General features: G+C 51.5%; 5 protein-coding genes across 5 annotated transcripts; 3 read left to right on the top strand and 2 right to left on the bottom strand.

The window, feature by feature from the left end:
- Window positions 1–1847: 1847 nt before the first annotated feature.
- BDP81DRAFT_398050 (mitochondrial carrier domain-containing protein) lies at window positions 1848–2508 on the top strand (the record flags this gene model as incomplete). The annotated part of the gene is made up of 2 exons (XM_060588400.1): window positions 1848–2020; window positions 2109–2508. 2 exons carry the CDS (start codon window positions 1848–1850, stop codon window positions 2506–2508), a joined length of 573 nt encoding a protein of 190 aa, XP_060440827.1.
- Window positions 2509–3400: 892 nt separating this feature from the next.
- BDP81DRAFT_483957 (uncharacterized protein) lies at window positions 3401–6346 on the top strand (the record flags this gene model as incomplete). The annotated part of the gene is made up of 8 exons (XM_060595089.1): window positions 3401–3796; window positions 3829–4129; window positions 4178–4528; window positions 4659–5031; window positions 5069–5487; window positions 5560–5857; window positions 5900–5919; window positions 5956–6346. Exons 1-8 carry the CDS (start codon window positions 3547–3549, stop codon window positions 6344–6346), a joined length of 2403 nt encoding a protein of 800 aa, XP_060440826.1. The 5' UTR covers window positions 3401–3546.
- A 608-nt stretch (window positions 6347–6954) lies between these two features.
- BDP81DRAFT_500001 (ankyrin repeat-containing domain protein) lies at window positions 6955–7401 on the top strand (the record flags this gene model as incomplete). Its single annotated transcript, XM_060595500.1, has 1 exon — window positions 6955–7401. The coding sequence occupies one exon, from the start codon at window positions 6955–6957 to the stop codon at window positions 7399–7401; it is 447 nt and encodes a 148-aa protein (XP_060440825.1).
- A 558-nt stretch (window positions 7402–7959) lies between these two features.
- On the bottom strand, window positions 7960–9753 carry BDP81DRAFT_436552 (SnoaL-like polyketide cyclase). Its single transcript, XM_060591142.1, has one exon. It carries the CDS (start codon window positions 9366–9368, stop codon window positions 8283–8285), a length of 1086 nt encoding a protein of 361 aa, XP_060440824.1. The 5' UTR covers window positions 9369–9753; the 3' UTR covers window positions 7960–8282.
- Window positions 9754–10451: 698 nt separating this feature from the next.
- On the bottom strand, window positions 10452–11563 carry BDP81DRAFT_329161 (family 61 glycosyl hydrolase; the record flags this gene model as incomplete). Its single annotated transcript, XM_060585284.1, has 3 exons — window positions 10452–10735; window positions 11046–11405; window positions 11506–11563. 3 exons carry the CDS (start codon window positions 11561–11563, stop codon window positions 10452–10454), a joined length of 702 nt encoding a protein of 233 aa, XP_060440823.1.
- Between the last annotated feature and the right edge of the window lie 3205 nt (window positions 11564–14768).

Raw genomic sequence — 14768 nt, 5'->3', positions numbered from 1 at the left:
TTGCAGGTGCGCTTAGATGCGCTATAACTCATGCTGTCTTCACGCCCGTCGACGTGTACGTCGTGTTATCAACCCGTTTTCCAGTCCACTGCCCTTACTGACCTATGATACCACAGCGTCAAGACAAAGATCCAGCTCGGCCCAGTTACCTACAATCGCGGCATGATCGCCGGGTTCCGACAACTAATCCAAAAAGAAGGCGCCGGCACTCTGCTAACAGGATTGGGTCCTACGTTCACCGGCTACTTCATCCAAGGTGTCAAGTTTGGCCTTTATGAACTTTTCAAGAAACAGTCAATTGAGATCATTGGACTCGAAAAAGCGAGACGGAATCGTACGGCGGTGTATTCCGTCTCGGCAGCCTGTGCTGAGTGTTGCTCCGCGGTCACTCAGCAAGGGCTATCCTGCCTGTCTGGAGAACCACACCGACCAGTAGCCTCATCCGAGACGCTGGCCTTCCCACAGCAGAGGTAGCCCTCGAAGCAGCGCGACTACGCTTCGCTATACGCCTGCAGAAGGTTGACCAACAGCATCCCTTGGTCCCAAGGCTGCTGCAGTCAGGGCGGCAACAGACCAGGCTTCAAAGAACAGCTGGCCTTTTACCTAAGTGTCCAAGGCCAGCGCTCCTACAGCCGCAATACCTCCCAGGGTCCTATGACCCTATAGTTACACAGACGAAGGAAGTAGCAGCTAGGATCTTCCAGGCCTGGCTCAAGACTGTGCCAGGTCAGCATACAGTCGTACACTCAGACGGCTCCAAAGCTCCTGACGGAGCTACAGGGTACGGCTTTGTTATCTACCGCAACAATAAACGTATAGCCCAGGGCTGCGGCCGTCTCGGCTTAGCAGAAGTGTTTGATGGTGAGGCGGAGGGGGCGAGGGCTGGGCTCCGACGGGCCCTTCAGACCTCCCAAGGCCAGCCTATACACATCTGCATCGACAATGCCAGCGTTATTCAGGGGATTCGCGGTAAGGTCCCAGACTCCTCACAAGCGGCCTTCCTTGAGATCCAGGAGGTAGCTAGGATACACGATATACAAACCCATTGGTCTTCTGGGCACGAAGGTATTAAAGGAAACGAAGAAGCAGACAGCCTAGCTAAGGAGGGAACAACTCTACCAGTCCTTAGGGGCCAACTAGCTACTCTATCAGGTATCAAGTGGCTTGCTAAAGAGCGGCCAAGACGCCAATATAGACGATGGTGGAAACAAGAGGCAACTCCCCGCTATACCCGACTAGGGCTCAAGGCTACCCTTGCTTGCCCTCCTGAACTTGGCCTCCCTAGGGCTGCCCTTCATCACCTCCTCGCGGCACGGTTAGGCCACGGGGACTTTAAACAATATCACCAGCGCTTTAACCACACAGAAGCACTACTCACCTGCTCCTGTGGATGGGTTAAGGAGGCAGACCATCTAGTCTACTGCCGAAAGACCCTACTGAGGAGGCAACAGTGGCCCACCCTCTACCCCTACAGCCGCCAGGAGCCCGTAGGACCTATAGGGTCCCTCGATCGCTACTTCAAGGGGCTAATCACTGACTCTGAAGGCTTCCAGGCCTTCCTCTGCGTGACAGACTTCTTCCAGAAGATCTGCCCGCGGTACTAGGAGATAGGTCATAACCTATCCTCCAAACGACAAACTACCTCTATTAAGAAACCAGATGGTTATAACCGAACTAGGGCACCAGTGGGAACTAGGGATGGATAGAACACATAGTAGCTCACGAGCAAGATTTGGAGGACGTCAGGATACGGCGTGTACTATATAGTATATAGCTAGAGCCTGCGACCCTTCACGCCACATACCCTTCGGGAGGTCTGCCGCAAGGGCGGCTGCGCCCTTGCCGCCATGGCGTTAAATAGAACAACAACAACAAATCTTTGTCCCGCTGAAGCTACACGTATCCGCCTCGTATCCGTGCCTGGCTTTGCCAACGGGTTGATAGGCGGGTTCAGTAAGATCCTCAAGCATGAGGGTATTGGGGCACTTTACTCCGGATTCGGGCCTATTTTGTTCAAACAGTAGGTCGAGCTCCACTGCTTGAGCCTTGAGATTGGCTGGGCAGGAACACTACCTGCGAGACTGCAGCTTGTACTAACACGACCAAAGGGTTCCATATACCGTAACAAAATTTGTCTCTTTCGAGAAGATTTCCGAGTTCTTCTTTGCTCGCCTCGATAACTCCAGGTCCGGAACCACACAGCTCGCGATCAATATGGGATCCGGACTCATATCAGGCTGCGCCGCTGCCGTCATCTCGCAGCCCGCCGACACGATGCTCTCCAAAATCAACAAGACAAAAGGGATATCTGGCGAAAGTACCGCGTTTCGTCTTTACAAGATCGCGGGCGAGCTCGGATTCCGTGGTTCCTTTGCCGGGCTACCGGCGCGCCTATTCATGATTGGTGGGCTCACCGCTGGCCAGTTTGCCATCTATGGCAGTATCAAAAGCGCTCTTGGTATGGCACTCATGTCTTTTCCCTTGTCTGAGCTGATGATAAATGCATAGGTGCGACAAATGGTGTTGAGATTTCAAAGTTACTAAGACGATGAAATTTCCCCCGCTTGCTGAATGTGTACGCGCCCAAGTACGGAATCTTTATGGATCGAACCTGAAACAATAAGGCTATGGTCACCGGGCGTTGAATGAGTCAGTGGACTGGGATACGTTCTCGTCGTATGGTTTGCCGATTTGTGTTGATAGCGGTTGCTTTAGCTTCCTCTACCTACCTTAGATCATCAACTTGAGGTGTCGTTACATCAGCGACAGCCCTACTAATGGTGGACTCCCTCGGCCTCCAAAGCAATTCATTTCTTCATGGCACGTATTTCAAAGTGCAGATTTGATTCCCATCAGACATCCAAGCTAGGGTAGTCATGAGCCAAAGAGCGAACAGCCAATTGAAACATGTTAGATGTCAACCCGTACGACAGCGGTCTACCAAAATACCCATGCATCCGTACTATTCGTCGCCATACGAGTGCACTGTTTCAGTCATGAGGGGCTGGGAAATTTAAGGCCGAGGTACTGACGTTAGGCCGTACAGTTATTCTACTTAAGGATGCATTGAATTTCAGCACTTGGTGGCCAAATATCTATTTTAGGGTGACGAAGCATCTCGATGTTTCATGCGTCGGTGTGAGAAATTCGTTAAATTGGTGCCTGATAGGTGCTTACATCACTTCAGCTCAATTGCAAAAAAGTGATTATAATGCAGCCACGGCTCTGTTTATGTTGGACTAACAAGATGCCACGTCACCCAAGCAGACCTTTGAGACACCCGTGACCCAGGCCTTGTCTCAAAACTTGGGGAGGCTTTTTCCATTCGAATTCAACATGACGCGAACCTGTCCCCGCCTACTTAGTGTACCTACATATTGGTTGGTCAAATTAGGTGACTACGCTCATGGGAAGCTACATGTATTGACCATCCTGCGGGCGCTCTCCCAAGGCTCTTCTGATTCTTCAAGTCCTCTTTCTCATCAACGTTTCATTGACGCTTTGATATCACACTTCCAAGGCTCGCACATACAAGCGGGTTCAAAGATGGCAAATCCTCAACAGTACACCATTGGGTGGATTTGCGCCATCACCACTGAGTTCGTCGCCGCCCAGGCGTTCCTCGACGAGAAACATGAGCCTCCCCAGATGCTTGCTCGCAACGACAACAACACCTATGCTCTAGGACGAATAGGGAAGCACAATGTGGTCATGCCTACACTGCCAAAGTCCTCTTATGGAGCCACTTCGGCTGCGGCGGTGGCACGGGACATGGTGCACAGCTTCCCGAATATCCGTGTGTTGGCTTGATGGTCGGCGTTGGCGGAGGCGCACCCAGTCAAAAACATGATATTCGACTCGGCGATGTCGTGGTTGGCTGTCCTGGTGATGGAGAGGGCGGCATCGTTCAATACGATTACGGCAAAACAATCCAGGATCAAAATTTCACGGAGACAGGTCATCTAAATCAGCCGCCTCAGTCACTGTTAACAGCTGTGGGGGCCCTCGAGGCTGCTTTTGCTTTAAGTGGTCATCATATCAACGAGGATATCGAAGACGCGTTTCAACGACGAATACGAATTCGAAAAACTCACTCGTTGCCAAACTCTTTTGCAGACAGGCTCTATCAGTCCGAGATCCTTCACCCGCCAACTTCAGCAGTAGATTGTTCCTAGAGCTGCAGCACCTCTCATGTTGTTCCCAGACACGAACGTGCAGACGATGAAGACAATCCTGCCATCCACTATGGCATAATTGCTTCAGCGAATCAGCTAATGAAGGATGCTGTGAAGCGAGATAAGCTGTCTTCGGAGAGGAATGTGCTCTGTTTTGAGATGGAAGCAGCTGGTTTGATGAACCATTTCCCTTGTCTGGTGATCCGTGGAATTTCCGACTACGCGGATACGCACAAAAACAAGGCCTGGCAAGGATTTGCGGCTATGACAGCCGCAGCATACGCCAAAGACCTGCTCGGGCAACTCATCCCAAGCAGGGTTGAGACTAAGGTACTGGTTGCAAAGGTTTTGAGGTCCGGTTAGTGGTATATTCTCCTATTCTACTTCAAACACTGTAGCGAAGCTCTGTCAAATCTGGTCGGTCACAGGTTGCTGACTGGATAGACAAATAGTTGAAGAGAACCAGTTGAAGCAAATTCAAAGCCTTGACGAGTCTAAAGCCGACATCAAGGCTATGGTGTCTGATCAACAGATCAAGAAAATCCGGAAGTGGCTCAATCCTCCCGATACATCGGTTAATGTCAACAAAGCAAAAGATCTTCGGCATCAAGGCACAGGGCGGTGGATCTTCAAAACTCAAGCTCTTCAAGAATGGAACGCCGGATCACGACAACACTTATGGCTACCTGGTCTAGCAGGATGCGGCAAAACAGTTCTCAGTACTACCATACTCGATTATCTTTTGTCTCAAGCCGATGGAGTTGTCTTGCAATTCTATTTCGATTTCAGTGACGGCGGGAAGCAGACGTCGAGCCAGATGCTCCGCGGACTTGTCTACCAGCTTTACGATATTGCGGTAGGCTCCACAGAACTCGACGCATCACAAGAACTAGAGCCGTTACACATCACACAAACGTGGTGCCGATCAACCGAGATCCAGCGACTTGTCGGATTGCTTCTTAGCTATGTTAGAGAAGTATCCCCCAAAGGTCTTCATTCTGATTGATGCTCTAGATGAATGTACCGAGAGGAAGGAAATCCTAGCATGGATGAGAGACTTCGGATCTTTTCCTGGTCTTGCGCACATAAAGCTTCTTGTCACTGGCCGGTGTGAAGTGGAGTTTCAACAGCAATTTCCTCTAGTGGTTGGGCCAGATAACTGCATGTCATTGCATCTGGAATCCGTCGATGCCGACATTCGATCATATGTCGACGCCCAGTTACGGGTCAGGGTAGGATTTAAGAGATGGGCCTCTGCCCCCGAAGTCCTTCAAACGATTAGCGGGAAGGTCGGAGATAAAGCAGACGGCATGTAAGTTGTGCCTCAGCCTTAGCCAATATATTAGCAGACTGGTGAAGCCATCGGCTTGCTAACACACGCTAGGTTCAGATGGGCGGCGTGCCAGCTGGACGCACTGGAAGAGTGTCTTAACCTTGAAGAAATCGAGAGAGCCTTGGAGTCCCTTCCGAGAGATTTGAACGACACGTACGGCCGGATTCTCGAAAGCATTCCAAAAATCCGAAAGGATAAATCCATACTTCTTCTACAGTTTCTCCTTCATTCCAAAGACCCTCTCACTTTGGGAAAGACAGTGGATTTGCTTGCTATTCGGGGGCGAGAATTCAATCCAAAGTACAGGGTGCCAGACCCAACGGAGATCCCTCTATTTTGTCCCAGTCTCGTGTCAATGTTGAAAAGCCGTCGCAAGCTGTACTTGGGACAGGGAGATCAGGTATTGGTTCAGTTGGCCCACTTCTCTGTGAAAGAGTATCTACTTAGTTGTCATTGGATGGAATTTAACCCGCTCAATGCGAGCATCCACCTGACGCACAAGCTTTTAGCGGTTCTTATGGGGTATTCGGAGATTCCGTTCCACAGAGCTACCTCTAAGATTAATCTTGTCGGTCCAGCGGCAGGTTGGACGACATACGCCCAACGGGCTGAAGCTGCAGACGATATCGCACAGGCAGCGGCCAACTTCCTTCAAAATGAAGACTATCGTCGGTTTTGGATATCTCAAACCCTTGCAACCGTTTTTAGGCTTGAAGTTAGAACCAACTTCTACATAACCTCAGGCAAAGGCTTCTGTTGGTATTCCTTTCACAGGGAAGTTGGTTCGAACCGTAGGGTCCTAGGGGTGACGAAGTATCAATATATCTGTATTGATTGATTCTGCGTAAGGAGTAGAAGGGAGATTCCAACCGGAGGTTGGGTGGGTAGTCGAGGTCTAAGTGTACCCCCTCGAGGTGGCCCATGCTCTGCCCCTACTCGCGGCCGAATTGGACTTCCAATCCGACAGCTTCGAAGTCCTTCGCAGGACCGTCCTATCATGCGCATGCGGATACGGGCTGCGCGAGACTGCGAAAGTTTTGATTTCTCGAGGAGTAGGTCTGGAACCACCAGCAGAAGGTAATATTGCTCTTTTAGCCTGTGCGTTATCTGGACTCCATGACATTGCCCAGCTTCTTCTGGACAGAGGAGTGGATATTAATGCTGTATCTGAAGCGTGCAGCCCTCTGGAGGTCGCCGCAAGAAGACAAAATCATCAGATGGTAAAATTTTTCTTTGGCCGCGGAGCAGATGTCAAGACGCACGTCAGTCGGCGCACGTCACCTCTGCTTGAGGCTGGTAACCACTTGGACATTGTGCAAACCCTTTTGGATCATGGAGCAGACCCCAACTTACCCGCTTGGGAGCCTTGCGGAGGAAACAAGATACTCCCTTTGGGCGTAGCTTGAGGGAATGGAAGGTTGGAATTAGCAAAACTGCTCTTGAACCATGGTGCAGACGTCAACGGATCGGCGACAAAGGGCACTCCCCTTCTACAAGCCGCAGAAAAACGGGCAAGTGGAAATTGCACGGCTTCTATTGGAAGCTGGAGCAAAATTTGACGTATGCTCTCGCGATGATAAACGAAATCCTCTTACCGAAGCTTCCAACAACGGGCACAGGTATATTGTGGACCTGCTCCTACGGAACCATGCAAATGTCGATCGGCAAACGCGGATTGGGAGCGCGCTTCTGGCAGCAGCGCGAGAGGGGCATACTTCAGTTGTGCGGCTATTGCTAGAGCACGGGGCTGACTACGAAGCTACGCACAATCTACCTTCATTACACACTATTAGGTTGTGGCTGGATTATTATGCGCCCAGAAACGGCGACGATCCTCTCACTGGTGCCTCAACATTTGGTCACACAGAGGTAGTGCGGCTATTCTTGGAATAACGAAAGCCCTCACACAGGCCAAACGAGTATTGGTCCCGGCTGTTGGCGACCACCATTACTTCGGATTATTACCATATCACCAGAATGCTTGTGGAAGCTGGGGCAGATGTTAACGCACCACTAGAGGAACACGGCTCCCTGCTCAACCTTGCATTGGAACAGCGTCGTCTGGATGTTGTTGAACACCTGTGGCAATAACGGATACTAGTATACCATGCAGAGTGAATTTTGGGGGTAGGACTGAGAGGATGAACGCAGTTGAGTTTGCCCGGCATTTTTAGTTGCACGAAATAGCAGACCTAATCTCAAAAGTACCGCCTACTAGAGACTGGAGAAAAAGGAGGGCGACGGAAGATTTGTTAGAAGAGGAGGCAGCAATCTCGCAGCCCAACATTACCAAGGGGTCTTGTTCGAAAACGAAATGAGATGTGCTGTTTTGGTGCAGGCCGTTCGAGGAGTTCGCCTCATTTTCGGAGCGTCTGGAGTAATTTTAGGCATATCAAAATCCGTCTTTTGTTGCTTGACTTCATCCTCAGTTAGGTCTGTTATATTAAATAGGTGGAATTGAACACTCCGATATCAGGTTCTTGACTGATATTCCTATCAGTGGTGTGGCGGGTATCATGAATGTTGTGGCAAGTTATGAGCAGACCGTCACGGCTTTAACTCTGCTTCTCTTTGTGGGGAGATATGCTGCCAACTAGCAACCGCATATTACAATTATCTCAAAGCTGCCCTTGAAACCAGAAAGATCCAAAACTCCCAGCGTCAGAGCGCCACGCTCCAAACCTTCCCGGCTCTCGTCTTCCCAAAAATTCCCAGAGTCCGTCAAATCGTGATCTAATAATACAATACAGCGCCGTTGAGGGTTGTCTCGTGACTCAGTTGATGCCCAGCATGGACGATGTTCTCCTATCACCAGGCTTCTCCTGAAGCTGTCTCCGGTACGAATCAAGCTCCATCGTCGCCCACACAAGCGCGATCTTGCCCTTGTCGTAGCGATACATGCAGTGCTGGTGGAACTTGACGCTCTTCCCATTAGGCTTCGCGTCAGCAAACTCCTGCACAGGCGTCCCCGAAATCTGCAGCCTCACAGCAACCTGCTGCGTCTCCTCGTCGACAAGCAACTCCTGGATGTTGAACCACAATCCCGAAATCGCCTCCTGGCTGTACTGCATGCTGCGCGCGTAATCCTGCACCGAGAGAACGCGGTTGTTGTGTCGCAGCTCCTTCTTACAGTATCGCGGAAACTCTTTGACCATGCTGCGTCGGTTGATGCTCGCGACATACTTGCGGTACGTTGCCGCAAGATCGATAGGTTCCGCAGGCAGGCTCCGCATAAAGAAGCGCGGCGTAGTCGCGGCCTCGGGTGTCTGCAGGCGGATGCCATCGTTATCCTGCAGCGTGAGCATGCGCGAGATCTTGCCCCTGTCATCGAACCACACGAAGCACTGCTCGTCGAATTCGTACGTTGTGCCGACGGGGTCGACGTCCATCATCGCTTCGGCGAGTGTGACGCAATTGATGTATCGCACGGCCACGGCCTGGGCCTTTTTGTCAACGAGGAGGGTGTCGATTTTGATCTTGAAGTTTGCAAGACCTTGGACGCGCGAGCGGAGGCGCTCGACGTGCTCTTCGCGTGTCTGAGTGCGATTGTTGCGCTCCAGGGTGTCGGCGAGATGGTTGCCGATGACGTCGAATTTGCGGTTGTTGAGGCAGTCGAGGTACTCGCGCAGACGGGCGCCAATGTCAACCTGGATACCCTTGCCGTCGCCATTCCATCTCTTGGAGGAGGGGCTCCTGCTCTTGCGAATGGGAATGCTGGTGGTGTTGCTTGGGGCATCTTCTTTGACTTCTGGGACCTCGGGGGGCTTGAGCTCGGGGGACTCGGGAGGAGTGAGAAGGGTCTCGTGAGGGAAGCACGGCGCTCCGTACTCGTCCATCGTGACGGTATTCATCTTCATCATGATATCTTTCGATGGGGATGTGGTAAGGGTTTGGTAATCTGTTTAATCGACTGTGACGAGAGCATGTGTTGCCTCGAGAGGGTGAGCTTTTGTCGCGATGTAGATGGGTTTGATGAGATGATGGGAATGTGGGAAACAGGGTAGCACTCGGGGACGGGAGGAATCGAGCTTCTAGGCGTGAATTGTACTTGTAGGAGATGAGCTTGAGTTGTCGATCTATGCAGATCATGGATGGGAATCAGGCCAGACCACGGAGGCTGGACGTAATTAGGGGGGATTAGGTAAGGTACTTTCAATACGATTGGGCTCTGAAAACGATCGAACGATGGGAAATGCGGGAGCTCAGAACAAAACAGCAGTGGACGTGACCGGGCCGGGGGTGGTGTGACTGAGCAGAGACATGAGTGAGAGTGACACAGAGAGTGAGGGAGAGACGAGTGAGAGAAAAAAGGGCACGATGAAGATCTCAAGATTTGCGCCACGCCTCTCGCGTGAATGACGTACAAATCCCCGCAATTCCTGACATCACCCGCATCCCTGTGGCGGCCAGCCGAACATCTCATCCCTCACCATCCCAGAACATCCCGGAACCATCCCTAACCATAAGCGGGCCGCGCGGACCTAACCCAAACAGCCACCGCACCGCGCTAGTCCGCCAGATTATATGCTGGAAATAGCCCATGAGCCAGTCGCCAGGAGGGAAACCTCCGCTACATTCCCATCCGGCGAGCTAGGCTACTACAGGTGGCCTGGGTGGCTTTCCTGGGGCAACTGGGGGAAGAGGGGGGAATGATGGTCGAAACTCTCGGATCGTCCCCCAGGCTCAGAATGACATAGGTTGTGTGATAGTGTACGTAGTCTCCTATTGAAGTGAACCCCCAACAAAAACCTGGAAATCAGTTGAATCAAGCCCGCCGAATCATGTCCAGACCACCATCACGTCCCATCAACGACCAACCATCAGACGGATGAACGGCCCCTGCGGCGGGAAGTGGAACCCCCCATCAACTTAAACCATACCAAAACCACCCCGGTCCTCGCCTTCCGAGATACCGGGATCCCAGCATCTCCCTCACAAGCTTTTCAGCAGCTGAACGGGGCCGGCCCCGGGTTGGTGTAGCTCGTCGGCGTGGGCCAGTACGGCTGGAACAGAATCCCCGGGTCCGTGGACTTGTATGCCCCCGGGAACGACACGAGGCCCGACGGGCTGGTGCTCCCGCCCCCGGACACGGAAACCTGCGCGCACGCGAGGTAGAACTGCGCTCCGCCCTCTGTCGCGGCGCCATGGAGCGCCAGATGCTCGACGCGGACGAGGTACTCGCCGGACGGGATGCAGGCTGGGATTTTGGTGGAGAGGATCTGGGTGTCTGTGACGTTATTCACCATTAGCTTTTGCTTGTCCAACTCATGAGAAACCCCCACGAGCCCACAAAACACTGAATCAGCCCTATGCAAAGGGAATCTGTTGCGGGCTCGCGATTCACACACTCTCCACAAAAGTGAGAGGGCCCCTTTTCTTTTGAAACCCGCAGAAAGCTTTTTAGTCTCTGCATTTCTCCTCTTTTCTTCCCTGTTTCCTCCATTTCCAACGTTTTCTTCAACACTCTCTGAGTCTCTTCTCCGTCATATTATTCTGGAGACCAGCAAAAAGAAGGCAGAATATTGGAAACAACTCACTGGTAGAAGCCCACTCCAGCCCAGTGGTCGTAATTGTCGGCCTCTCGTGGTAGATCTTGAACCACACCGCCCCGCTGCCGTCCCAGGTCGCCGCTGTTTGGCCGGTCGGCACTTTGGCCATGTAGAAGCTCGCCGGTCCCGGGTGTCCCACGACTCCATTAGCCGCAAACCCAATGGTCGAGCCCGCCGACACCGGCAACATCGTGACCGTGCCGCGGTCGGCGGCATCTGCCTCGTAGCAGCGGATCTGCGTCGACGACACACCGTCGGCCGGGCCGTTGGTGTAGAAGTTGAGCGTCTTGCGCATGTGTTGCCATTCGGGGTAGGTTGTACCACCGTAGACAAGGCGACCAAAGGTGTCTATGGTCAAAGAGGTTAGGTTTATTTTGTATTTTGCCCGTATTGGTGGCTTTGCGATCTTTGTGGGATACATGTATGTGTGATTGACAAGAAAGCTTACAGTGGGCTTCGGCCGAGGCAGCTGCCAAAGCGAGGAGAGCAGTCGACGAGAACCTCATTTTGCTGCAGTGATGATGGCTTAAGGAAGTATGACTCTGAGGTTACTATCTCAAAAAGCTCGGGTGCCTGGAATTTCATCACCCTGATAAACCTCAGCTGGCTGATCCATTCTTAAATAAATCTGTCACCGGTGGACGACTTCCCTCTCATCACCCTAGCTACTCAACATCTGCAAAGGGCCGGTTCCCTCTCAGCATTAACAAAAGCTCTAAAGGTACTCCCAAAAGCCTCTTAATATCAAAACAGTCTTTCCGGTCACCGGCGGAATATACTGTGACCATCTTCCACGAATCTCTGCTGTCTTTCGAATGGAATCCGGAGTGAAGCCTCCGAGAGAGGGTGACAGCACGATCCTTGTGCTAAGTCAAACCCCCCACTTCCTGGCACCCCCCTGTTTCTGGCACCACAAAAACGATGGGATCACAACCCGACCTCCTCATTACTATTAACTATTGATCCTCAACCACACCCACTACAATACAGCTGCCAGCCTCACTAGGGCATTCAGAGTCGCTGGATTCAGCCGTGATAACCTCCTTTTCACCCGCTTCGATTTGAGCCCGATGGATATCCCTGATGTTCGCGAACTTCGTGTTGGGATCGATTTGAACAGTCTTCCTCTTCCTCACTGCAGCGTTGGTAACTTGAGCCCTCAGGTGAGCTAGTTGCTGCTGGGCAGCTGCCAGTTGCCAGGCCTGCTCTGTGAAGCCTTTTTTCACCTTCCTGAATAGCAGCCGTTGAGTGCTGGTATCATTGTCGAGTTGGGTGTATAAGTGCAGTTGACCGCTGAGCTCTGCCAGCTTCCTGGGTGTCGACCAGACCACTGCAGAGGAGGCAGAATCCCATGGCTCAACAGAGGTAGTTTGTTGACCATTATGGCATCGCTTTCTGCCCTGACTAGTTGGTTTGGGTGTGGTGGGCTTAGCAGGAGGCTCAGGTAGTACCATAGGGTTCATCAGGGGCTTAACCATCGCCACAGGGTGTAGACCAGTCCACTTCCAACCACTTCTAATGTTCGAGACTGATAGACCAGCAAGTTGAGCCTTCTGGTAACAGTCCAGGAAGTTCCTTTTACCTATAATGGTAGAGTCGTTCCATTGAGACAAGTAACCGAGCTCCTTCCGATAGGCTGACTTAACAGGGCTGAAGACAGACTGGTCAAGAGGCTGGAGGACATGAGAGGAGTGTGGTGGTAAGAACAGTAAATGGATATTGTTAATATAGCAATTCCACATGAAGTCTGTCGTCGTATGACTCCCATGCCCATCCACAATCAGCAGTCGAGCCTCCCCCTCAGCCTCAGGCATAGTCTGTGGGATGAACACCTTCTCTAACCATTCAATGGCAGTTAAGTCTGTAGTCCAGCCATTATCTGTTGCTGTGAACTCCCACCCATCGTATGGAACGAGATGTAATGGAAACCACTGCTGTTGGGCTGTCTTCCCCTTGAAAATGATAAGAGGACGAAGTGCCCTACCCAAGGCTGAGATACACTCAATGATAGAGACCCATGCCCTCGACCCAGGTTGTTTCTTGCGAACAGACGTCGTCTCAGCCATACCCAGCACTAACCCATTAGATCCCTGACCCTCGAGGATGCCAGTCTCATCCATATTATATCTGTTGGCTGGTTTGATGTCCTTGATCTCAGGGATAGCGAGGAACTTAAACCAGTTCCTAATGACCTCAGTAGATGCCCCATTAACGCGTCTAGAATCGATAGAACGACTTCTCTGAACCTTAATGATAGGGTTCCTTCTCACAAAGGCATAGATCCAGCCTTTTCCCAGTGGTTTGGTATCCCCAGCAGCAGCCAGAACTCGCTCTGCGAATTCCTTCACCTGTTGGTGCGTTGGTGCGAGGCCCAGCGAAGCCTGAATGCGAACCCATTGTGCCAGCTTACTCTCCTGGTCAGGAGACAGCCTCTGCCAGTCAGCAAAAGCCACTTTCCTAGTCTGACCACCTTGGAGACGTAGTTGGAGGGTTGATCGTGGTATCCCATACTCCAATGAGGCTCTCTTTTGACTCTTGCCGTTTGAGATGTCCTCGAGAGCCTGACGAAGCTGATCTTCGGTATATTGAGGCATTAGATATAGAAGAAGGTATGTGCAAAAGATGAGCCCATTTGGACGCGAATTGAAAATGTTGTGATAAAAGGAGGTTGGGGGTGGGCATTGGGTTGTGGTGGATTTTCGCGTTTTTGTGGGTGCCAGAAACAGGGGGGTGCCAGGAGGTGGGGGGTTTGACTTACATCACGTCGCTACCCGCCAAGATCCAGTGCACTACCATACGTCCAATGGGTCCGGGGTAGACATATTAAACTAATCAAAACTGGAACTTGCGTCCATCCATTTTTTCTTTTGTTGGCCTCCGGTTCAGACCTTCTTTCTTCCTTCAATCAGTGCACTCTTCCAGCCGGTCCTCTGCTGTTCGTCTAGGTACTAACCTTACCAGACTGTGAGGCTATCAAATCGCAAGCGCAGAAACTCTTGAGGACATGGTTTAGTCCATAGCGTGCTAACTTGGGACTGATGGCAATATGTCGTGTGATCTTGATACATGCGAGCAATTACGCCGTACCTTTGGTTCCCTACACCTCAAGGGCTAGCCACTCCATGAGTCCGCATTGCATATCCGCAGGCGACATACTTACAGCATCAAATGTTCGCTTTTGCTCATTCTGAGAAAGGCGGACGGATGTCACGGTATCTGATGGCAAGAATCCACCTCAACACAAGTCTTGAGCTCCACCCATACTATATAAGTAGGCTGAGTTAATAACCCACAACTGCGAGATCCTTTCCAATTCCTGGGTGATAGTCGCACATCCAACAATGGGATTGCTGCATGAATAGATTGTGTATTGGCACTGATATACGCAAACCCCCTGTTTGACAAAGCATCCCACGTCTTCCACTTCAACCAATGTCTATCCCAGACAATCCAGAGTTTGGGTTGGTATCAGCCCGTTTCAAATCTAAATTGGCTCAGCAGCTGAAGCTGTTCCTGATGCGACAGATCTCGTCGCAGTTGATGTTGTCGGCATAGGGGCCCTTGCAATCGCACTCGTTGGCTGGCAGAACGTTGCAGCAGCAGTCCTAAATCACGAATTAACTTTGTATCTATGCCAACTGTCTTACAGCAAATTTCTGTTGCAGAATGACTTGGGATCACCTTTACAGCTACGCCGCTGATGATAGCGAA

The sequence above is a fragment of the Colletotrichum phormii genome (genome assembly GCF_030913505.1).
Source record: "Colletotrichum phormii strain CBS 102054 chromosome Unknown BDP81scaffold_22, whole genome shotgun sequence".
Lineage (NCBI taxonomy): Eukaryota > Fungi > Ascomycota > Sordariomycetes > Glomerellales > Glomerellaceae > Colletotrichum > Colletotrichum phormii.
Note: the sequence above shows the minus strand (reverse complement) of the source record. Positions and strands in the feature narration are given on the sequence as shown.

What these genes read in the sequence shown, in the direction of transcription:
- BDP81DRAFT_436552 (XM_060591142.1), bottom strand. Translation starts at nt 9,368, where the DNA reads ATGATGAAGATGAATACCGTCACGATGGACGAGTACGGAGCGCCGTGC.